Source organism: Camellia sinensis, chromosome 2 (assembly GCF_055761805.1).
Source record: "Camellia sinensis isolate YWXY chromosome 2, ASM5576180v1, whole genome shotgun sequence".
Lineage (NCBI taxonomy): Eukaryota > Viridiplantae > Streptophyta > Magnoliopsida > Ericales > Theaceae > Camellia > Camellia sinensis.
In genome coordinates, this window is record NC_138962.1 from 75,627,328 (window position 1) to 75,652,934 (window position 25,607).

At 30.9% G+C, this 25,607-nt stretch overlaps 2 protein-coding genes across 5 annotated transcripts; both read left to right on the forward strand.

The window, feature by feature from the left end:
* The first annotated feature begins 8,453 nt into the window (after positions 1-8,453).
* On the forward strand, positions 8,454-15,669 carry LOC114305530 (calmodulin-binding protein 60 B). 4 transcript variants are annotated; one of them, XM_082914865.1, is made up of 8 exons: positions 8,454-8,675; positions 9,447-9,525; positions 9,999-10,051; positions 10,339-10,832; positions 11,735-11,895; positions 11,997-12,200; positions 13,184-13,319; positions 14,767-15,669. In XM_082914865.1, exons 2-8 carry the CDS (start codon positions 9,466-9,468, stop codon positions 15,234-15,236), a joined length of 1,578 nt encoding a protein of 525 aa, XP_082770991.1. In that variant the 5' UTR covers positions 8,454-8,675; positions 9,447-9,465; the 3' UTR covers positions 15,237-15,669. The 4 variants fall into 4 exon arrangements, with proteins under 4 accessions (XP_082770991.1, XP_028106439.2, XP_028106438.2 ...); XM_028250638.2 differs by having other exon boundaries at positions 8,526-8,675; positions 13,181-13,319; XM_028250637.2 differs by lacking the exon at positions 8,454-8,675 and adding an exon at positions 8,699-9,357.
* Positions 15,670-22,297: 6,628 nt separating this feature from the next.
* On the forward strand, positions 22,298-24,873 carry LOC114305531 (Chaperone DnaJ-domain superfamily protein). The gene is made up of 5 exons (XM_028250639.2): positions 22,298-22,685; positions 22,813-22,900; positions 22,992-23,065; positions 23,253-23,315; positions 24,446-24,873. The coding sequence occupies exons 1-5, from the start codon at positions 22,578-22,580 to the stop codon at positions 24,605-24,607; spliced, it is 495 nt and encodes a 164-aa protein (XP_028106440.1). The 5' UTR covers positions 22,298-22,577; the 3' UTR covers positions 24,608-24,873.
* Positions 24,874-25,607: the final 734 nt, after the last annotated feature.

The following is a 25,607-nucleotide window of genomic DNA, read 5'->3' on the forward strand; positions in this document are numbered from 1 at the left end:
CCGAAGGCCTTCTTAACAGTCAAATAGAAATACAGAGTACAGGGGCTGGCGGAAGCCAAAACAGTAATTAAAAGATATCCAATAAGCTGTGGCAATCTGTATGCGAAAGATTTTTCATAACATATTCACATGGGATACAAAGCAGTACATACATACATTATTTACAGGCATTCAGGTTTGGGACCGAGTCCCCGCCATAACAGTATGGTAACAGTCTATACAGTGTTACAAAATCAGATACAAAGGGGAAAAACTAAAATAGTCAAAAAGTTAATTCACATCCAAACGAAAGCTAAATAAGTAATTTATTTATAAAAAAAAAAAGGTCAAAAGTTAATAAGCCATAAGCAAGGTTTTAGATTTGTGTTTGGGATAAATAGAAAAGAGCAACTGTTATGTGGTGTGAAAAGACAAGATTACCCTCTTCACTTGTTATGTGGTGTGAAAAGATGAGATTACCCTCTTTACTTTACCCTATGCTATGTCCAATGGCTTTGAGGGTAAAATGGGAATTTAGCTTCAAAGCATGTAGTTACTATAAGTATCCCAAATACTATTTTTTTTAAAAACAATAAAATAAGAAAACAATAAAAAAGCAACTGCAATCCCCAAACGACTCTATTAATGTCTTATACCCAAACCATTAATGAAATCAATGCAACTTAAACAAATTAAAAAACTTAACTGAATACAAATTTAACGATCATAAACAAACAAACCAAAACAAGACAAAACAAATAAATTTCAATTCCTACTTTTTTTTTTTTTTTAAATTAAAGAAAAAAAGTTCGCAAGAATCTTATGATACGTAGGCAATTGATTTGATACCTAGCAAAATGTATTATTCTTCGAAGATAAACAACTCCCATTATACCGTTGCACTGTCCTCACGAGATGGACACGTGATTTTAAGCCCTCAAAAAAATCTAGGGATAATTTATAATTACAGCAACAACAAAATCTAGAGTTTGAATTTTTTTTAAAAATAAATCTTAAATTTTTTTTTTTTCAATTTAAATTTAAAATTTTTAATTTATTTTCAATCTAAACCATTGACCTATTTTTATTAAGCAAAATCGATAAAAAAGAAAAAGTATTTTAGTTATTAAACTTAATGTAGATATATATAAAATGTCTAAAATACCATTTTGATTAAGTTTAATGATTAAAATACACATTTTTCAATCAATTTTACTAAACGAAAATAAACAAATGGTTTAGAAACAAATCAAAAGTTTAGGATTTAAATTGACAAAATTAAAAAGTCAAGGTTTATTTTGTTGTTATAAGGATCAAACCTTGAAATTTTTTTTTTTTTAATTTTCCCAAAAATCTATCTAGTCTTTTGTTTTAGGGGAAATTATTATTCAATGTAAATGAAACAAAAAATTACACATCAACGGTAAATTTTATGAACATCAATAATTAAAATTCTAAATTTTTCTCATATATCTATAAATATTTTTGTAAAATATCATTGAATTGTAATTTTTCTTTTCTTTTATTACAAAATCATAATGTTGGTTGTAAATTGAAACAAATTGGAAAAAAATGATAATTGAAACAAATCATAACGTTGGCTAGGAGTGACATCTTATGAAAAATGCTAAAGATGCTAACAATCTTACTAACGCACTCACAAGTTGATGTGAGTCCCGTACCAAGTGATGGTTGATCTTATCAAAACTTATAAGTTTATTAATAAAATTGTTAATAAATATGTAAGTATCCCTAGAATTATTGGACTATTCACATCGCAATAATCTTGACATTTACTCTACCTCCTACTTCTAATTGTCTCGTACCCAAACCATTAATGAAATCAGTACAACTTAAACAAATTAAAAACTTAACGCAATACAAATCTAGCAATCATAAACAAACAAACCAAAAAAAGTCAAAACAAACAAATTCCAATTCCTCTAAAGAAAAATAGGTAAACTTGACTGATTTATTTCTTAGCATTTGGAAATGACCACACAATCCCCATGTGATTTGTGGATTAAAATGTACCATTAAACATTCTATCCAACTTAACAGTAAGTGTGAAACACGTGATAGACGTAGAGAGATTATATGCTCATTTTCAAATTTTAATGGGATAAATGACATATGCAATAAAACCCAAAGGTTAAAGTACATTTTGCCTTCTAAACAAATGACGAAAATATATGTAATTTACACACTTAAGTTACTTATATATAAAGATATTTTACTCTTTTTATTAAATTATTAATGGATCTAATGATACATTTCAATTCATAAACCATAAAAAAGTTATATATGTTGGTATTTTTTCATAATAATACATGAAAAATATATAAAATAAATTAAATAGAAATGACAAAATAATTTGTTATTAAAATGATGAAATACAAAATAAATGATACAACTAAAAATACATAAATAAATTAGATTACATTACTAATAGAACAAATTATTAACAAGAATAACTAAATATTAGAACTCATCTTTATAAACTAAATATTAAAAAATTTAAGAACAAATGATACGAAAAGAAGCAAATGAAAGCCTGCACTAGATATTTTTCTTAAAATAGATTCACCGTCTCCCGATGGATGCTGAAGCCATGCCGGCGTCTGTTTCCGAGGATATGACGATCGAAACCAGCTAAAATAAAAGCACATTCTGAATAGTTTCAGCAAACTTGGCAATTGATGCACTCTCTCTAACAAGAACAAAAAAAGAGGCTAACAAAATAAGATAGGAAAAATTTTCTTTGGTGTAAAAAACCATCTCCAATTTTTTTATCTCAAACCACCATCTCATTTTCCATCACAAAACCTCTCTAAAAACAACCTACTAAGTTGGAGGAAAAATGACTCTATTTATACTAGTATGGGAGAATCTTAGCCATGAAAGCTAATATCAATAGGGTCATCAAATATCATCAACTCTAGCCATTAGGGCTAGAGTTATAAAGGTTCAAAACTCTAAAACTATTATATAAATCATAATGTGTATATAATGTGTAAGTTTTGAGAATTAAACTAGATTGGTTACAAAATGGATATAAGCGCTGAGTCACAACCCAATCCAAGCCTAATCTCAAACACTTGCACAAATTGAGCCCAGCACAGCTAAGCCCAAAGCTCAAGATTAGGTCCAAGTCCAAGTTTAAGACCAAACCTAGCACATATACAAGTACAAGTCTAGGTCCAGTCCAAACAAAGATTAAGTCCAAATATAAACCCAACTTTATTGATGCCCACTTTATGAGATAATTCTCATTCACAACTCAATGGTCTCGGCTCATTATTTTTGTATTGCAATCTTCTCACTTAAGATAATACAAAATCACCCAGATCTACCTCAACCGGCGGTTGAATCTCACTTTAATTTCAAATTAAAGTTGCCGAAAAATTATTATTTTTCAACAATCTCTTACATGAATAAGATTGGCCGAATAAAGAAAAACGGACAATGCTTAACAACAAAGACTCGGAAAGAGAGCACAAAGAATAACCCTGCATCAGAAAAAGGTAGCTGTTGGCTTTGAATCTTTCGTAGTGAAAACCTATCGGATTTACTGGTTAATTAGTGAACGTGATGTCTTGAACTGTTCTACCATTTGTGTAAACCGAGACAATAGACCTCACATAAGAGTTACTCTAACCATTATTCTTATTCTCACTGGTGTGTTCGGTTTGGCCCTGGAACACTAGTCTGGTTCAGTTAGTATTTTTAAATAATTCACCTTTGTCAATTCTTAAAGAAGCGGCCCTACATCGCACTCACATAGGCGACCTACATAAGGTATCTTGCTATACCACAGTTGACTATTCACAATATTTAGGTCATTAAAAGCATCAGCTTAACCTTTCATCTCACAGGGTATTACTGTATAATGGAATAGGTAAGAGGATTTACCTCCATAGTGACTCATCCGTATATGCAATTAGGTTGTCCTTGGAACCTAGATCTTGGGACCTCCAGTCAATTAGGTTGCGTTTTCCGTTCTGGTAACATTTGTTAAAGGCCTTAACCCTATTCCTCTTGACGACTTCTAATTTCAAGCCCATAAAAAAATAAAAATAAAAAATAATTTCTTTAGAGTTAAGGTCAATCTAGTCTTTTTTTTTTTTTTTTAGAAAAAATTATTATTCAGTATAAATGTAAAATATATATATATATATATATATATATATCGATGGTAAATTATATAAATATTAATAATTAAAATTTTAAATTTTTCTCATGTATTTGTAATTATTTTTGTAAAATACCATTGAATTGTAATTTTTCCTTTCTTGTATCAATGTTGGTTGTCAATTGGAAAAAAATGATACTTGAGAAATCAGACGGGAAATTTGTTTTTTAGAGGCAAAAAAGAAAAAAAAGTAATAATTTAGGAGTAATAATGTAGTTCATGGACCAAATTAAAACAACAATGACCTACTTTGTCCAAAATTATTTAAACAATAGCACTATGGGAGCTTCCATGAATTTTCCAGTACAGGTTTTCCAAGAAAATTCTTTCGTTTTATGGATTAAATTGAAACAAGAATGACCTAATTTGACGAAAAAATGAGCTTGGGTAACGGAGCTTCCACGAATTTTCTAGAAGTTTTACATAAAAATGTTTCTAAATTTTTTTGTAAAATTAAAAAATGGATATTAACTGTAATCCCAAATATAAATGTGGAGGGTTTGCAACTCACAATTACATCCTACAGTGTCTGATTTATTTTTTATTTTTCATAGATAGCGTATCCTAAAGTCTTTAAAAATAAGTTTATTTCACCCCTTATCTTAAGTCTCATCTATCATGGCAAACCCTTGAAGTTAGTAGCATCTCTATGTTTTGCTATTTTTTTCTTTCTTTCTTTCTTTGTTTTCTTTTTTTTCTTATATACCCTAAATTGTAATTATCTCATATATTTATATTCAATTTTTATGAAATTTTGTTACTTTCAAAAAGGCAAAGTCCATCTCTACTTTGCCACCTAATGGTAATAGTCCCCACTTATAATAGAACTAGAAAGGAAAACGATTTTTAATCAATCACTTTTCTTTCCCTTTTTCACAATAGAGAAAATCGTGAACCGTATTTTTTCCGTAATTTGAGAGATATCGACAGTAACATAGCAATGTTAATTGAAACACAAATAAAAATGTTACCAATAAAAACATAACAGTAGTAGATAGGTCAAACAATTACAAATTAGTGCGAAAGGTGTTTGAAATTACAATTGAAATGGAAAGAGCAAAATTAGTCATGCAGAGAAATTACTCATTAAATTTATCAAAAATGTCTTGATATTTTTATTTTTCTCCTTCTATGTCCTTATCATGTAACTCTGGCCATTGACACCTAATGTCACACTCACTCTCTCTCTCCGATCGTAATAGATCGTGTATACCAACCATCGCATGTAAACCTGAACTGTTCTTTTCTTTATTGTTTGGGCTACTATAGCCAAACAAATTGTTGTTATTTGGATATCAATCACCGAATCAATAGTTTTCATTAGGAGAACTACTATTAAATAGCATTGGCACGAGAGAGAGAGAAGTTATGTGGTGGTGGTAGAGCAAACAGGTGAAGGATATAATCAGTGCATTTGGTTTCAGTTTTTTTAATTCAATTTTTTTAAAATTGAGTTTTTTATTTTTCATGTTTTTTTTTTAGTGAATATTTTTTAAATTTTAAATAATTTTTTTACTTTTTTAAATGCACTTTACTTAGATGTATCTAAATAATAAAATATTTGTGAAAAAATATTTTAAAAAATTAATAAATGCACAAAAATACGAAAATGTACTAAATTTTTGTTTTTTTTTTTGTATTTTTTGGTATTTAGTGTATTTTTTAAAGATTTTTTTTCACAAATATTATAATTTTTAAGTGTGTTTATGTTAGGTGTATCTAAAAATTAAAAAAAAAATACTTAAAATATTAAAAAAATTTATTAAAAACATTAAAATACAAAAAATAAAAAAGTAAAATTTTCTAAAATCTGTTTTTTTAAAAACTGAAACCAAATAAGGTGAATAAGATTGGAAAAGAGGTGGGTGGTGGCAAATGTTGATAGGGCCGGCCTCGAGGCAAGGCCACCAAGGCGACCACCTTGAGCCCCTGAATTTTGTGTAAAAATTAGGGCCTCCAAATGATTTGGTTTATATGGTTGGTTTGATTCATAAAAAATAAATAATCATTCTATCATAATATTTATTTTCACGTTTGGTTCACTAAAAAAATGATGAAAAAATATTATAAATAGAATAATCATTATAAGAGAATATTCATTCTATTAGAGAGGATGAAAAAATTATAATTTCATTCTATTCTATTTTATTATAATGAATCAAATACTACATTATTATATTAGTCGTTTAAAAATAAAGTTTCATTGATTTTTTTATAAATAAAATAATTAAAGTGGTGAATTATTTAATAGTAATGGATGGTTATTTGCTAAATTTATGAATTATTTATAGAATATTGTCGATTATACTATTTACATTTGTCTCCTAAGAAATAATTTTTTTAAGTTGAAATTGATTAAATTTTACATTCAATCAGTTCGTCATAAAAAAATTTAAATAAATTAATAACATTACCTATTGAAATTGTCCAAAATCTATCTCAAATTATGATTGCTGTGAAAAATAAATTATAATCGAATTATTTACTAACATATTATTTTCAAATTAGATTTATCATATAATATTTTATTTTAAATAATTTTCATGCATAGCATAAGTAGAAAATTTATAATTTTAATATTTGTATGTGCAAACAAATTTTGTATACAATAAAAAAACTAATTTTTATTTTTAATTATGTATAAAGACCCCATTTCTAAATTTCGTCTTAATCGCCCCCGTGAAGTCAACATCGACCTGAATGTTGATGGGATGGTAATGCTGGGTGATGCATATAGTTAGGATTTAAAAGTTAAGGAAAGAAATATTTTTATTTACTATTTAAAATATCAACAATGATAGAGATTATTAATTTTGGAGTTCTAAAAAGATCACTAATGACATGACACTCAATAAAAAAAGAAAAAAAATACAACACCAAGGTTAAAACATCAAATCATTTATGGTGGGGCCCACTGCTACATCATTAGTCGTAGCACTAATTAGTGCTCTCACTCATTTTCCTTAAAATATAATGTTTCAAAAACAATTAACAAAATATATAAATAGAAAAATGTGTGTAAAAATAGTAACAGATAATGTAACATAATTTTAAAGGTTTTAGATATTTGTAATTTTTATAATAGGTAAAATTAATAAAATAACATAATACTAATTAATATATTAATATGTATATGTAATACTATTGAAATAAATTTTAGTGAGTAAAAATAGAAGCTCAACTAATCTTGTCGTTCCCCATATAATTTTTTTAAAAAAAATTGATTTAAGGAATGTTTGTTCCTTCAGCCGCTTATTAACTAATCTTGTCTATACTACAAGCCCTTTTGGAAGCTGGCTATAACGCCTCTGGCCAGTTGGTACAAAGCCAATTTTTAAATTTTTTTAGGTTATATCATTTCTTTTTTTTCTTTTCCTTTTTACATAAAAAAAAAAAGTTAAAAAATAAATTTTTTATCAACTTTCTAAAATACCGTTATAGCATTGAGCTTTTCAAAAAAAAATAATAATAATAATATAGCATTGAGAAAAAAATATATATATTGGTGCAATTGGATGTGGTTATAATTTCTTTATAGTTGTAGCTTTTTAATTTTAAAAGTATGTGTCAAACGTATTTTTTCCGTAGCTTTTTTATATTTTTTCTTAAAAAATTTAAAAGTCAATTCTTAAACGAACTTTAGTGTATTTTTTACAGCTTATTTGACAGGAATAATGTTGAAAAAAAATAATTAATTATAAATAAGAGAGATGCTTTGGATTTTATTTTTAAATTATTTGCTTTTAAACATGGAATGACTTATCTCCATACTTTTATCCTCCATGCTCATCCATATTTTATTTTTTTGATTTAATTCTAGACCTACATTGATAATTTAAACTCTTTATCTCATAATCCCAACAATTTAGATGAGTTATGTAAAAATTAATTTCATCCGATATCACTAGATATATGAATAAATTTCATATTATTTTTTAAAACAGATGATAATTGTGAGTTTAAACTTAAACCTTTCATTCTATAAAATAAAAAGTAATTTATTTATATATTTATCGGTACTCGATGAAGTTAATATTTTATACAGATGATTTTTATTATGAGATTTGCCGTTTGACAAGTGGATAAAAATATATAAATAAATTAATAAAATAAAATATTACATTTAAAACATAATTATTTCACTTTTTCTCTTAAAAAAAATAAAAAAATTATTTATAAATAGAACTAATTTTAATTTAGTCAGACTAAATTAGTTAAAAAATTAAAAAAATAAAGTTAAAAAAATTATTTTCAAAATAAATTCTTTTTAGATTAGGATTGTGAACTTAGAATAGAATTTAAAAAAATGAAATATGAAAGTTTTAAACAATCCATAATCGACGACTTTGCAAGCGAAATTCAAACAAAGAATTTCAAAGAAAATGGGGTTATGCAAGTCGATCTCACACCGTCCATATCCACAAACGATGAAGGCGCTAACATTGCTTCTCTGCAACTTCCTCCCATCTTCTTCGCAACCCACAAACACGACTTGAGCTCATAAGTAAACGCTTACTCTCTCTCTCTCTCTGTTCCACATTGTTAGATTATTCTATAATAACAACTATATAACCTGTGGTTATCCTAATCTCATTGTACTTTTCAATCTTTACGCGGTTGTTTCGTTAGTTTGAATTTTAGTTTCTAGTTATGATCCACTCAATCTCCTCTGATTAGTTGAATCTCTGTGTTTGTTCAATCCCCAAAAATAAAATAATAATAATAATAAATTAATTAATTAAATATTATTCTCTCACCACACAAAACAAACACAAAGACCAACCCACAATATATATATATATACACGTATGTGTTTTGTTTATACATTATATTGTGATTGTTAGGGTTTTGTTGTCGAATTCGTGCTTGACTTTGTGATTAACGCGTCGTTTGCAATTCATTGAAGCTTCCTGCTACTTCCCCTGTAATGGGTCACTTGAGTTTAGTTCATCTATTTATTGTTTGGTAGTTGGCCTTTTTTGGGTGTTATTATTAGATTTTGAGAATTTTTAATTTTTAGTTCTTTCCAACTTGTTAGCCATTTTGTACCCAAAAAAAGAAAAAAGAAAAAAGTTGTTAGTGATTCAATTGTGGTGGTTCTCTTTGATGGCAATGAAACGGCTTTTGAGTTTTAAGGAGGATGATGATGGCTCTAGGGAATCCAAACGAAGATTTACGTTTGCAACGTGGGTGGTTTTAGCTTTATGGTGGTCATTTTGTGCTTTGTTAAAATGTCTTGATTGGTTTTTGATGTGTGTTTGTGATATTTGTGCAGTGGCGTTACTAGAGATGTGATGCGAGGATTTTCACTGCATGAATTTGCAACAATGTTTGAACCTCTTTTGCGAAGAGTGGTAGGATTGGTTTCTTTGTTCTTAGATATACTAATTCCTTCATTTCTTTGTGCCCTTGTTTTCCATTGTGTTAATTGTAGTCAATTTGTAAGATCTTGAATTCTTGATTAAGTAGACAAAAGCTATACTGATTATTGTTCTAAGCTTGGTTTCTGAGAATTGAACTTGTTGGATTTTTTTAGATGTGAGGGGAATAGTAATTAAACAAATATTTGTAAGTTATCGGTTTACAAAAATTTATTCATTATACACGTGAGCATTTAGTAAAATTTACAGGAATGTAAGGTTAGTTCAAAAATCACGATGACTGTGAGGCGTTCTACAAATCTTTCTTTCTTCGTTATTTTTTTTCTTTTAATTATTTAGGCTGTATCTGTTTTTGATTTGTGATTGGAAAGACGGACATCATCACTATTGTAACACTTCTATTATCATATCTCAATATTCATTGTTTCTCGTTTCTTGTCTAATAGGTGCGGGATGAAGTGGAACGCACGATTCCACGCTTTTATCACTCCTCTCCAAGGTAAGTTCTGTTGTTTGTGCCAAGTACTTGTTTTGCAGTCTTTGTTGGTGACATCATTTTCCTAAGGTGCTTTTTTGTTTGATACTTCTAGGAGAAAGGATTTAGGATGAGATCAAATTTGATTGATAGGGTTATTCTGACTGGATTAGTCATGTTGATTTGCCCAATACATTTGAGATTTATTGTCCTGGTTTAGCTTTATTTTTAGCTGGTTATCTGGTTTTCGTTTGAATCTTTTCTTCAATTATCTTATCTACAGTCTAAAACTTCTTGTCAATTTATTGCAGATCATCACTTAATCAACTTGAGCCATCTCAATCAAGGAATTGGCAATTGCACTTTGATGATAAATTGCCCTCTAAACTGTTCACAGGCAGCAGGATAGAATCTGAGGATAGTAAAACAATAAAAATTGTTATACTTGATGCTATTTCCAAGAAGATCGTAACATCTGGCCCTCTATCTTCAGTCAAGGTTGAAATTGTGGCCCTTGATGGTGATTTTAGGGCTGATGGTCAAGAGGATTGGACTGAGGAAGAGTTTAATGCAAATGTTGTACGTGAAAGAGAAGGCAAAAGGCCGTTGGTGATTGGGGAATTGGTAATTACATTAAGAGATGGAGTTGGTTACGTTGCTGATGTCAGCTTTACGGATAACTCAAGCTGGATAAGAGGCAGAAAGTTTAGATTGGGAGCGAGATCTGTTCAAAGCATTTCCACTGATGTACGAATTAGAGAAGCAAGAAGTGAAGCCTTTGTAGTAAAAGATCAGCGTGGAGAGTGTAAGTTTTTCTGTGAATCTGCTTCTCTCTCTCTCTCTCTCTCTCGTGAATAACTGAAAAAATTGTTTGTTTGGGTATTTAATGACAAAGCAATCATGATCAGACAATTTGAAGAAAATGCTAACATGCCATCTATGTCCTATCCTAATAACTTTTTGAAAAGCAGTTAGGATATTCTATGAAGCTTTGATTGCACATCGAGTGATTTTCCGAAAGCATCCTAATAATTTGATAACCTTGTGTCACTTTAATGCTTGATGCTATCAGCTTTTGGTTTCTTCTCTAACAAAAATATTATCTTAGTCAGCCATTGCTTGGAAAATTTGGATGGATTAACTAAATATAATTGGAGTCCGAAATTTCCATGCATGTCCAAATTTAAGGTTAAAGGACGGTTTAGAAAACTAACAGGGATTAATTAGTTACTATGATTTAGATAGTGTAGTTGATTTTTTTCCTCAATATTATTTTGTTATTATACTACATTTATTTATTTGCTATTTTTCTTTTTGCAGTTTCTGATGAAACTTCAAATTGTATACCTTACTTAAAATATTTTGGGGAATAATTATTTCTGGGTGTGTAGTCATCACTTCATAGAAAATGAATTTCATCCTCTTTCCGTAATAAATATACCGAGAATATCACTCAATCTCAACTTGAGTTCCTTAGTGCTTTCCATAGACATGCACGTGCGCACATACACTCTGAGTCTGAGCTATCTACTCAATTTGTTTATTTTATCCCCATTTACCTGTTCCTTTTAAGGTTGTCAATCGACTGTATTCAAGATATTTGTAGTAAAACTGTCAATTATAGATGTAATTGCAACAATATTTTATAATAGATAATTGATAGCCATGGTTATAATTCCAAGTCTGAGATGTGATATTTTCATTCAGCGTATAAGAAACATCACCCTCCAAACTTGGTTGATGAAATATGGCGCTTGGAAAAGATAGCAAAAGATGGTGCATTTCATAAAAAGTTAGCTGACAACGGCATTACCACCGTTGGGGAGTTCCTGCAGTTTTATCATGCTGACCAATCTTCACTATGCAATGTAAGAGAATCTCTCTCTCTCTCTCTCTCTCTCTCTCTCTCTCAAATTGTTAAGCTGCATTTTTTAGGAGTCCATCTTACCTATTGCCATTGAAACCGTAGATACTTGGTTGTGGGATCTCAAACAAGATATGGGAGACAATCATAGAGCATGCCACTGCTTGTGTTCTAGATGATAAGTTGTACACGTACTATAGGGATGCGGAAAGGGTTGGACTTGTATTCAATTCCATCTACAAGCTTGTAGGAGTGATCAATGATGGCCAAAATTACCAGTCGCTGGATAAGCTCAGTGTATTTCAGATGGTGCGCGTTCCTAACCTGAAATTTATTTAAATCACAGCTTAACTCTAGTTTCTTCAAAATATACACTAAATAGATCTTGTTTTATGGTTTTTCTTGTTGTGGTTGGTTGAACTGTGCATGAACATGTAAAATACCACAAAATGCTTCTACACCAAACATTTTCCCATTGAACATCAGCGGGCACAGTGAATGGAATTCATGCTAATTTTACTCTGTTTTCAGATTTCAAGTTAAAATCGCTTTTAATTATTATTATTATTTTAAAATCAAACCTTTAGCTTAGATTCTAGATCTCTCAAAATTGCATCATGTTAACTAGGCTTGCACTGTTCAACATCAGAAAATTTAGGACCCCGTGTTAATGCAATTGTGTTTTGACCCATGAAACACCCATGACATTCATTGATTTGAGGCAGCATGCTAGGTTAATTTTAAAACAGATCCCAACTCAAATGCAACATACTCATGCAAAATATGGTTGTGTGAGTACAGAGCAATGATTGCACTGATGATGTCAATTCTCAATCAGCAACACTCAAGACACTTATGTTGTGCTTGAGTCATGAATTTGGATAGGGATTTGAGGAGGGAAAAGAAAAGTAGAGGACAATGTGAAACAAAATTAGCTTATAATTCATTCATATTTTCCTTCCCATTTCCTTTCCCTACCCAAATCCAAGATCTAAACACGGTCTTAATCTGTCCTAGGAGCCAACTAACCACGGCTATGCTCTGTAGACTAAATCCCCAAGTTTTGTCTTTGGAAAATGCCGGGCATAATAAACCTCTAACAATCAAAAAAAGAAAAAGTAGCTAAAAGAAAACAAGAAAGAAAAGAACAAAAAGTTCTTGCTCCATCACTAGTTCATTAGGAGTATTTGCTCCTCAGTTATGGCTTTTTAAGATAAGTAAATTACATTGTTGTTTCTGTTGTCATCAGTGTCCTGATTCAAATGCGATTAACTTCCCTGTTTCATTAGCAGGGTTTGGTGGAAAATTTGAAGAAACATGCTTATAAAAATGTGAATGACTGGGTTCCACTTGATGAGGCATCAGCATTTGGACCTGCACTGCTAGTTGACCCAGTTAGCAGTCTGCAGCCTGTTAACTTCCACCAAGGTATGAAACAAACATATATTCTTTCCTGGCTTGGATTCTTCAAGGCTGTGTTTGAATCAAGGATTTGAGGAGGGAAAGGAAATAGGAAGGGAAAAGTGAATGAAATAGAAACGATCTGTTTGGTTGAATTTTCAGAATTTGTTTTCTGAAAAAATTTCGAAAAACTAGTTGGTGAAAAAGATGAAAAAATAAAAATTGCTCATTAGTTTCATATGGTTTTCTCTTTTTTTGGGTGGAAATAATTTTTATTAATTCAAAAATATCTTTTCTTGGTGTCTATTTTTGTCAAACTTCAAAAAAAATTTGCAAAACAAGTTCTAAGAACTTCACCTAACTTTTCGTCACATTTCGTTTTCCTTTTCCTTTCCCTCAACAAATCCCTCAAGATCTTTGATTCATACACAGCCAAGGGGTAGTTCACGGAAGGAATTCAGTCATTGGATGAATTATATCAAGTCGTTTGCATTTCCCTAACAAATTATTAAAATCTGGATTAGGATAATTTTGTACTGCAAAGTGGACATCTGAAGTAACTTTTTTTGGGGGGCACTAGGTAGGATGTTTGTATGTTCTCTAATTTAGATTAGCACAACTGGGCACTCGACACTTCTCCATAAGCTCGAACCCCAAACCTCTCTCTAAATAGGGGGTGTTTGTTTCAGCTTTTCTGAGCCAACTTATGGCTTTTAGCTTTGAAAAAGTTATTTTGGACTGTTTGGTTAAACTTATTTCAAACAGCTTTTGATTCTAACAGCTTATTTTAACTCAAAAAAGCTGATTCTGAGAAGCTGCTCACCCCTTACTTCTGATTATCAGCTTCTGTTATGGACATGTTAATTTATGGTTATACTCTTAAATTTTTTTATTTTTTATTTTTTTAAAAATAGAAAAAGACTCAAATAGACTACAGATTATTATTATTATTATTTATGAGAAATGTAGACAAATAAAAAATAAAAATTAATTGAAAAAAGCTATTTCACAACTTATTTAACAAACACTACTCAACAACTTAAATCTATAATCCAACAGTTACACCAAACAGGTTAACAACTTCTGATTAAAGTTATAATCTATAATCTGTTAACCTATAATCTATAAGCTGTTTTAACAGCTACACCAAACGGGGCCATAGTAATTACTGATTAACATCCTAAAGACTTTAATCGTCAGTGAGATTTGAAAAATTGGGATAGACAAATAATTTCTCTATCTGAATTCTGATGTTCAATATTGGCACAAAGAGGCCCTTGGGTGTTTGCTACTTTGCGGTGGTTTACATTCTTTTTTGCAGTTCATGTGCTTGGCTACACATTGTGCAGTTGCATTGTTTTTACAGTATGCTATATTCTCTTCTATGTATGGTGATGCAAGTTCAAGATTTTCATTTGCCAATTCATGACTATCTTTCAAAGTACTCATTTGCTCAGCACCATATTCTTTTCAGATCCGCTAGAGATGCAGCTGGCTTCCAATCATATGATGTCTTTGCAGCCATACACTTACGATGCTCAAGATGGTAGTCAACTAGAAGTTTCTGCGGCACAGCATTATCAGCCAATGCAATTGTTCACTCCAGCATTAGGGAATTGTTTGATGGCAGCAGATTCTTGCTCTGGACCCTACGGTGGAGGAGACAGTTGGGCTCCAAGTGGATCTCTGGGCTCATTCATGCAGATTGGTCATCTAACTGCTAATGACAATTCTCAGGAACAAAAACCAACTTGGCACGGGAATGGATTGTTCTTCGCTCCAAATAATGAAACAGTTGGAATTCTTTCTTCTAATTTTGATATCCATATTTCAAGGAATGGAAAACCTAAAGCTAGGTGGTGTATGATTCGGGCTGCCATGAAGTGGGGAATATCGGTTAGGCGGGATGTGGAGGCTAAAAAATGGCAAAGTTTTTTTATCTGAATTTCTAGGCTTTAGTTTTTGAGCAATTGTCTCAAAATGATAGGAGATAAAGCTTCTCCTCAATGGTTTAGGCCAACTTTTATGAATGCTAGGTTTTTTCTTAGCATCAAAGGACAACAAAAAGTTCTTTCAAGTTAGAGATCACAAGATCATATTATGTCAGTTTTTTTGGATGTGGCTGCTAAATGAATGACAACCCATCTGAATCTAGATTACTGATTTTCTTTTTGTTATGCAGTTGTCTTAGAACTTAGGATGTAGCCATTTCCTATGTGTTATAGCTTAGTTTTTGTGGCTAATATGCCTTTTGCTATCATGGCTTCCCTTCTTGAATCAAATGCAAATTTGGTGCTTGTACATATTTCTGTTTTCGGGGCAATATTATTGTAATCCTATTTGAAATTCTAAATGAATTCTTACATTTTCATGAATATATGTAGAGCATCACACTTGTGGCTGTTGTTGTGATTGGTGGCTTTGGTGAACTTGATACCTGAGTGAATTTCTTTATCAATACTGCACTAGCCTCTCTAGTCCTTGTATTGTTTCTCAGTTATTCAGTCTGTAGGAAAATGCTTATTAGCTTCGATATACACGTAAAAAATTGTATAAAATGTGTCAAGTCTATAACAATAGATAAAAGTCCTTAGAAATATATGAAACGGAACTAGTTTTGCAGTTTATTGTCCTTAAACTCCAGTGAGTAGTTATAATGACCTGTATTGTTAAATAATTACAGTTTCACTAAAAACAATCTTTCTTTAGTGGCTTGTCAATTTGCACAGGAGAATACATTAGCAATTTTTTGACATGTTAAAGAAAGTTTTGGAGTGGATTATTATAATGTGGCTGTTGTGATGGCTCCTATTGTAATATGTTAAATTAGAATTTTTACCTTATTATTTCAACAATGATTAAGTGAAACTACTATTAACTAGTGGCTGATGTTAGCATTGAATCTTAAAACTATGGGCTCTATTGCTTATGGATGTGCTACTTCTATTTTGCATAACCCTCACCCATGTGCAAGCCCAAGGCAACTTCACCCTTTTTAACCAGTTTATGGTTTAAAGTGGGTACAATTCAATTCTGTTTGAGTTATGCAGTGTTACTAAAAATTCAACCTTTAATCCAAGCTTAATGTCCAATCTGAACATAATAAATTAAAGAGAAGGGCTAGAGAGAGCCATTACACCCCTAAATTCACTTATAATGGTATGACAAGGGCGATAGGCCCTACACAATTAAGAGGGGCAAATCAAAAGTTAACATCTACCATGTTATATCATTATGGGGTATAAATTATGAGAGAATTTTTATGAGTCTTAAATATTTTGCTAAATTAAAACTTGTGTTATGCCTTAATTATCGATTATTTTGAGTATGAAGGGAAATACTATGGTGCACATCCTTCAAAGGGTGCAAATCCTTCAAAAGGTGTGTACCATATGCACCTTATAATTAAAAAGGAAAATGATATAACTTCAATTTTTTGAGTCATAACTAAAAAAAAAGAAAAAAATATCATAACTATATATAATATGAGGCATAATAACTAAAGAAAAAAAAATGGTCATAACTAAAACACAAAATGACATAATTAGGAGTGCATATTAGGATTTCCCGAGTATAAATCATACACGGTGTACTTGAATAATGTCTAAATAATTAATGTCAAAATTAAAAAAGAGTATTGTTATATGAATAAAAAATTTATACATAATAATATTATTTATTGTGGATATTTCACTCCAAAATAAAATATCATTAAAGATTACAATAATGATATTATCACATCATTTTTGTAAATTTTTCCTATGAATTTTATGAAGAGTAATGCTATATGCCCTTAATTTTATCCCTTTAATTCCATCTCTAATGAGATGGTTCACCTCCATATAAAACGATCACGTACTCCTCTCCCTCTCATTTTTAACCTCCCTAATTTGAAATTTTTTGAACATTCCCTAATTTGAAATTGGACAACAAAATTAAGGAATGAATCATTATCATTTTATAATTAACATTATCTTTTTGAAGTTTATTCCCAACTTTACTATTTGTGATTTCCAGCCTCCCCCAATTTGTTCCTTGACCTTTGTAAGGTTTTTGCTTAGTTAATTTGTGTTCTTTCTGTTCTTAAATTGATAACCAGAGATCGCACTGATTTGGGGGATCTAGGTAATGCGGCTTCTAATTGTTGTGTTTTGTCTAATTCTTTGAATAACAGTGTTAATTTTCAGGTACGGATGTTGATTATCGATGGCTCTTGGCGTAGGGAGGGGTACAAAGCAGGTGCAGCATGGGTGTGAAGTGGTGGCTTGCTTAACCGCACTGATTCAGTGTTCTAAAATAGTGATATTAATGTTAGCTTTAATGAGTTGACAGTGCAAAAAAAAGCAAGAATAAATAAACAAAGGTCAAACTATCACATCAGTAGTGAAATTCACATAATGTCATGTCATTAATTATGTATTAATAGTATTGAATTAGTGGTTTGAAACAATTTTTTCTTGCCTCAAAGCTTTATGTTGGGCTAAGGAATATGGCTTGCAATGTGTATCAATTTTTACTGATTGAAAGGTGTTGGTGAAAGTGCTTGCAGTGTGTATCCATCTCTAAGGTGCAGAGAGATATGGTACTTCCTGCGAGTCCGGATCCTCTCCAGCCAAAGTTTCCAACCGGTCCTCCGGTCAATGGCTTGGATCTTGCCACGTCACCCCACTCAGAAAGAACGGCCCAGATCAACGAAAAAAAAAAAAAAACTAATTTCAAATTTCCCACAAAACAGAGCTCCGTAATTTCCCTTCCATTTAGCGTCTTTTCCTCTTTTCCCTCCCATTGAGTTCTTTCACCAGCAACATCTTTCTTGTGAAATAGACAGCGGCGAAGGCAACAAACATCGACGGCGGCGGACCTCGATGGCGGTGAACATCAACGCTCCAGCTCCGACGACCGCGAACCAGAGCCTCGGCGAGAAAGCAATTCAGCTGCAAGTTTTGCTGGTGATGTTCCAGTCCCTTTGCAAATCTTGTGTTATTGTTCCCATTTTTGTTGTTACATTCAAAAAATTCATTCATTTATACATGAAATATGATAGGAAAGAACATTTTTCATTCATATATATATATATATATATATTTGATTATGTGCTGTGTGCATTTTTCAGGAAATTTTATCGAGAACACTTTTCAAAAATAGTTTCACCAAATGTGTTTGAAATATTGTTTCATCTTGTATGTTTTTGGGTAGAATAAACAGTTTCCAAAAACCAATACTCATTAATTCCTAAAAATTATAATAGCTTCTGCTCCATGTAGTGATGTTTGAAAAGTTCCAGGTTTGCTTGAATTATTTCAGTGCGTAAATCATGGAAATAACACCTTCCTTAATGACCCATTATAGAAAAAAAAAAAAGAAAAAGATAATGGTTCATTGCTTGCATATGGATATTTTGTGATCAATTAAAATATTAGTGTCAAACAAGTTTTAGAGAAACTTGTAAGAATAGTGACATATTATTGTTGAATAATAAACTTTTGAGAGTATGAAAAACATAACAGAAATGATTGCTGGTAGCCATGGATTTTCTAAATTGTTTTGCCTTTGTTTTGCATAACAAAAATGACTGCTTCAATTAACATAAAAAATTTTAAATTGTTTTGCCTTTGTTTTCTAAGCTAGTTTCTCCACTCAAAGAGAGCTTGCTGGTAGCCATGGGTTAGACAACATGACAATGACATATTTTTAATTTGAAACCTCATGTAATATTCAAAATCATATTTGTTTTTAAATTTAAATCTTACCCCATTAAAACCTGAGGTTATGTGCTTTTTAAAAGTTCTTGTTTGATTTTTTAAATGTTAATGTTCAAATTTTATTAATGTTCAAATTTTAATGTTCAAATTTTATTAATGTTCAAATGTTAATGTTCAAATTTTATTATTTTTGTTTCTAAAGTTGTGTATGAAGAAAGCTTTTCTAAAGCTTCTCCCATTTCATTGTCTTTACTTTGTAGTTGTGTTTTGATATGGATATGGAAACTGACAACGATTGTGGTTGGAAGCCAAAAGAAGGAATGACTTTTGATTCAGAAGAAGGTGCGTATGATTTTTATAATGCATATGGAGCAAGAATGGGGTTTAGCATAAGAAGGGAATATTGTAAGAAGAACAAGGTTACTAATCAAATTATTTCTAGAAATTTGGTTTGCAACAAAGAGGGATTTCGGAAGGTTGACAAGCGAGACCCATTGACAAAAAACCCTAGAACTGAAACTAGGATTGGTTGTGAGGCCCGTCTTTTTGTTAAATTGGATGTCAGTACTGAGAAATTTGTTGTGATTGATTTCAAAGAAAAACACAACCATCAACTTGTATCTCTAGATTGTTTAACATGAGTTGTTATCTAATTTTACCTTAGCTCTATCTGAATTTGGGTTCTATCTGAATCAGATTTGTAATTGTAATGTTAAATCTGAATTTGGGTTCTATCTGAATCAGATTTGTACTTGTAATGTTATATCTGAATTTGGGTTCTTTTGAAGCATTTGCAAATTTTAATTTTTATGAATTCTGATTATGTGTGGATGAATTTTCTATTCTATCATTTGATATATGAGCATCCAAAAATATTAGTTGAAGATATTGTTCATTCATTCCCTCCATAATTTTAGCATCCATATCAACCTCCTTACTGAGAATATGGTGTTCCCCTGCTGCCTTACCAGTCTTTGTCAATAAACAATTTGTATTCTCAAAACTGGTATCACTAACCTGATTCTCAGGTTTCTGATTGTTCAACATCTCAACAGCTACAACAATATCCTGTGAAGAGGAGTCTACATTCTATTGTCAACATCTCAAAATTTTGAACACACTGATTTTGAACATACTGATTTTCAACAGATTCTAAATCACTCTAAAATGATTAATATGTTCATATAACTACTATCATTTATAATTAATATAAATGGAAACATCAAATCAATTCAAAATAACCAGAAAATGATACCAAACTAAATTTGTCTAAGACATTGTTAGCTCTGATTCAAGAACCATAATTCAAGCACTTTTCAAATTTATTCATTCAAGCACTGATTCAAATTATTTTCCTATAGTGGGCCAGTGCTTGAAAAGTGTTGAAGATAATGTATATATTCATTCATTCCCTCTATTTTTGAAAAGTGTTCTCTATAAAATTTCCTGAAAGATGCACACAGTACATAATCAAATATATATATATATATATATATATTTTAATGAACCATTATGAGCATGTAAAGAAAAAAAAAAAACAATGGCAGATGGACAGTGGTATATATATATATATATATATATATATTAGATACATTATGAGCATCTGAAATTTGAAAATCCATAACTGTGTTTACAGATCCAAAATGGACGGCTTTTTTGTTTATATACATTATCAGCTCCTCATTTTATGTATATATATACATTATATATGTATATGCATACATTATATATGCATATGCATTGCAAGCCCCAAATCAAAGTAAAGCCCCAAATAAAAGCCCTAATTTTTTTTCTTGCAAATCTACTTTAGTTTCTCAACCTGGTGGTCGCCGGTGAGGAATGGTGGCTGGTGGTCCAACAACGATGGCAGATGGACGGTGTCTCCTCTCCCTCTCCCTCTCCCTCTTCCTCTCTCTTTTTTTTGTTTACAGATTGAAAATAAGGAGCTCTGTTTTGTGGGAAATTTGAAATTTGTGTTTTTTTTTTTTTCGTTGATCTGGGCCGTTCTTTCTGAGTGGGGTGACGTGGCAAGATCCAAGCCATTGACCAGAGGACCGGTTGGAAACTTTGGCTGGAGAGGATCTGGACTCACATCCTGCACATCAGCTTGCTAAAGATGTAAACAATTTTTCAAATAAGGAGTTGTTTGGGGTATTTTAAATAAGTATACTTTTTGTCTTTTTGGATTAAAAAATTGAGGAAAAACATATGAATGTTTGGGTTAACTTTTTGACTTTTTATGAAAAAATGTGTATTAAAAAATTGTATAAATAAGTGTGTAGGATAAGATAGTGAAGTAGGTCGTACGGTTTGGGCACGGCAGTCGGCTGGGTAGAAGATGGGAAAAGATTGCCTCCTTTTCGGGCTTTAATTGGACGGTGTTGTTCGGCCCATAGGGGCCCACTACGGGTCCCTTTTTTCTAATCGGAACCGTTCAATGTGTAGTACTCGTCGGGTACTATATTCTTGAAAAAAATCACGTTGACTGGATAACAATAGCTATCTAATCATGTTAGTTTTTTTTTGTCAACTGTTAACTATAACACCATCTATTTTTTATACAAAATTGATTTGATCATATAGTTAGCGATATCCGATAGACGTGATTTTTTACAGACATATAGTACTAGACGAGTTCTACATATTAAACGGTTCAGATTATCAAAAAGGGACCCATGGTGGGCCCCCATGGGCCCAACTTTACCATCCAACTTAGTGAATATACACATGTAATTTTTTTTTTCCTTTCACTGCCTTTGCTTTGACGTCAACCCCTGGAATGGTGTGAAGTTGATTTATATTTTAATATTATGTATATTAATTTTTTTTGGATAAATAGTAATAATTTTTTAACTTTTTTAATAACTTTTTGACTTTTTTTAAAATTTCCAAACCAGCCCTTAATATATATGTTTTGCTTTGTTCTCAAAATAAATAAATAAATAAAAATATATAATTTTTAAAACATGTTAAAAAAATATTATTACAAATCGACATTAATAAAATATCAGCGCTTAACAATTTTTATTCAAGCAACTAGATAAAATAAAAAATATAATATTTTTATATTTTAACTAGCAAAAAAATAAAAAAAAATGATCAGAGTTACTCTAATCTACCTAATTTAAATTTGGATAACAAAATTGAAGGATGAATATCTTTTTATGAATAACATTTTCTAAAAAAATTTAAAAAACTCGCGTACAATTGCGACCATTGACAAGCGACACAGGAAGGGAACAAAAAAACGTGTGAACCTCCATGGGCCAGTCCGTAATTTGTCTCAACCTCAGGGTCAATTAAATATACCGACTTATAAAATATCTCTCTGGTGTCTAAACAGTGAAATTCTCGAACTTTCCTCCACGCGTCAGCTTCTCTCTCTCTCTCTCTCTCTCTCTCAGCAGATATTTTCGCCCCATTCTGCAGAAATTTAACCTTAACAAAACTTCTACCTCATTCGCGCTCTCTCTCTCTCTAAAAAAAATCCCTCCCTTTCATTCTCTGTATCTATATCTATATCTATGTGTAACAGTTACAGTGAGACTCGTTGAAGAAGAAGAAGAAGAAGAAGGAGACAGAAATGGATCGAGAAGGAGGATCCGACGGATCTTGTTACTACTCCATCCTCGGGATTCGTAAGGACGCCTCCTTCTCCGACATTCGCACAGCTTATCGCAAGCTCGCTCTGGTACTCCTTCCGATTTTAAATTCTCTAATTTCATACCTATATACAAATTCATATATATAATTTATACTTGTATCTGTATGTGTATGTGTATGTGTATGATTTGATGATTTTGGTGGTTGTTCTGCAGAAATGGCACCCCGACCGGTGGGCGAAGAACCCTGGGGTGGCCGGAGAAGCGAACCGCCGGTTTCAGAATATTCAAGAGGCCTATACAGGTTGCGTGATGGAATTTTAACGGCTTTTGCAACTTTTGTTTGGTATTTTGGACGGACGTTAATGCGGAGTTTGTTTTGTTCTTTTTTGCAGTCTTGTCAGATGAGAGCAAAAGATCAATGTACGACGCTGGGGTCCTCGATCTGTTTGATGATGATGACGACCAAGTCAGTGGAGTAAAAAAATCAACGATTTTTTTTGTTTGTTTGTTGCCAAGGCATTCTCAAAGCGACATCATTTACCTTGTTTTATGATGAAATCAATCTTGGCAATATCGATCAATATCTTTTGGAAGATATATTTATTATTATTATTTATTTTTTGCCCCCTAAATTTTGATGAATTTTGAAACAGGGAATGGGTGATTTCATGTATGATCTGTTCAAGATGATGGACAACAATAAAGTCACTGGCGAGGTATAGAATTTCTCTGACGGTTTGATTTTGACTTTTCAAAAATTATTTTTAAATAAGATTTTCATTTATCTTTACTGATTTTTTATAGGAGTATTTGATTTAAATTTTTTATTTTTTAAATACATTCTTTATAGAATAATGTTTTAGAGTCCGAAATTAGGGATTCGAATTGGCTCAAAATCCAAAACATTGTTTTGGGTTTTGATTTTTTTTTTTCTTTCTTTCTCCTTTTCTTCTCTTCCTTTTCTTCCTTTTCTTTCTTCTTCTTCGTTGAGTTGAACAGAGGCGAGAGAGAGAACACAGAGGCGAGAGAGATGTCGTCGCAGCTCGTCGGCTGTCGGCGTCCTGACTCGTCGGCCGATCTCGCAGCTCGTCGTTCGTCAGCATCGCAGCCCCGCTTCCATCTCTACCTCCACCTTCGCCTGATTTTGTTGGCCTCTCCAGTCCAGTTCTCCTCTTCCTTCCTCCTAATTTCGAGCCAAATTCGAGTCCCTATATTCGGGCTTTGTACCATTGCTGATTCTTTATATTAGTATTTTTTTTTTTTAAGTCATATCATTTTTGTATTATTTTGTTTGTTTGTTTGTTTGTTTTGTTTTTTTTTTTTAAAAAAAAAATTAAAAAAAAATATACTTGTAGATTATCTAAACACCCTCTTTATCTAGATATATCAAAAAAAAATTTGACCAGAATACGAAAATAGGTAATTACCATTTAGTGAAAATTATTACACATGAATGAGAAAGTTTATAATTTTAATTATTAATATTTATTATTATTTTTAATTATTTTATCTGACAACATTCTTATTTATGAATTCAAAAAAAAAGTTTTGAAACGGAAAGAGAAAATTGTGTGAAATATAATTATGGGATTTGAAAATAGAAAAAAGAAATTATGTTTCACAATTCATTTTTCAAATTACTATCCAAATTCCACATGAAGCATATCAAAGTATTTTTGTTTGCTTGTGGTAATTTTTTTCATAATTTAATCAATTTTTTTTGATCACTTCTGGAAAGAGAAAAAAAAAATATATATATATATTAAAATATGAAGGAAAAAAAAAGTTCACCAACGAATTGTAATTATTGGGCCACAGCATAATTGTTTTTCCTTTGGGGGGTCAGGTGGAGAGTTTGGAGGACCTACAGAGGAGTTTCATGGAAACGTTCGGTGCAGATCTTGCCAACTACTACGAGAGGGAAGATCCAACGGTTAAGAAGAGGGCACGAGATGGTGCGTCCAATGGCAAGGCAGCGAAGCGCAACTCCAGCTGCTCTCGATGTTGATCGCCTGCGTCCCAGAGAATCATCCCTCCGCATCTTCTGTTGTTTCAAAAGTAATTCAATCAATCAATCCCCTTTGCGTGTAACCATTTTTGTTTTTAATTTAGGATTATTAAAGAAAGGGGAATTAAATATTTACTGGAGGGTAGTCTAGGTATTGAGATTTTTCAATTTTTAGGGCTGGATTTGGTGGATTAAAAAGACGAGTAATGTTAGGAAATTTAAATATTTTATTAATATTTTTATCAAACGTCCGTAGGTTTATCAAATGCGTCAAATGGATGTGAAATTTATATATAAAAGATTTGATAAAAATAATAATAAAATATTTTGAGTTCTTAGCATTTTTTGAAAAAGACATTTTAAAGCCTTGGTTCTTTTTTTCCTGTTTTTTTTGTCATTCTGAATTTTATAATCCTTCAAGTCTAATGTGAATCTAATAAAATTTAACAAAGTAAAAAAAGGTTTAGTTCAATGTTAATTTTTTTTATTAACCTGATTTTATCAAACTCATCAAACGCCTATTTATAGATATTTATAAAAATCATTTGGTTGGATGATGGATTTATGTATGGATTTGAAAAAGAAATGAAAAACTAACTGAAATAAAAAAAAAAATTAATAAATTTGTGCAGAAATTTATTTTAATTTACACTAAATTAAAAAATTAACTTGGAATTAAAATATGGACGAATTTTTTAGTATTTTTTTTTATTTTTTAAAAAAAAGTTGTAATGATTATAATTTGAAATAATTATATTTTATTTTAATTTTTTTATCTTTTATAATAAAAATAATTTCTAATTCACATGCCTAACGAATAAATTTCATATTTAACAAAAACAGGATCACAACAACTAAAACCTCCTTTGACCTTTACAAAAGTTACATTCTGATTTGACAATCTCAACAATCAAGGCTGCGTTTGTAAATAAGTTATTTTAATAAATTTTTAAATTTTTTTTTAAAAATATAAGATAAAAAAATTAATATGTTTGAAATG

What these genes read in the sequence shown, in the direction of transcription:
- LOC114305530 (XM_028250636.2), top strand. Translation starts at nt 9,278, where the DNA reads ATGGCAATGAAACGGCTTTTGAGTTTTAAGGAGGATGATGATGGCTCT. An exon ending in CGAAGATTTACGTTTGCAAC is followed by an intron (nt 9,358 to 9,446) that starts GTGGGTGGTTTT and finishes ATATTTGTGCAG; the next exon opens with TGGCGTTACTAGAGATGTGA. An exon ending in AAAAGATCAGCGTGGAGAGT is followed by an intron (nt 10,833 to 11,734) that starts GTAAGTTTTTCT and finishes ATTTTCATTCAG; the next exon opens with CGTATAAGAAACATCACCCT.
- LOC114305531 (XM_028250639.2), top strand. Translation starts at nt 22,578, where the DNA reads ATGGATCGAGAAGGAGGATCCGACGGATCTTGTTACTACTCCATCCTC. An exon ending in CTTATCGCAAGCTCGCTCTG is followed by an intron (nt 22,686 to 22,812) that starts GTACTCCTTCCG and finishes GTTGTTCTGCAG; the next exon opens with AAATGGCACCCCGACCGGTG. An exon ending in TTGATGATGATGACGACCAA is followed by an intron (nt 23,066 to 23,252) that starts GTCAGTGGAGTA and finishes ATTTTGAAACAG; the next exon opens with GGAATGGGTGATTTCATGTA.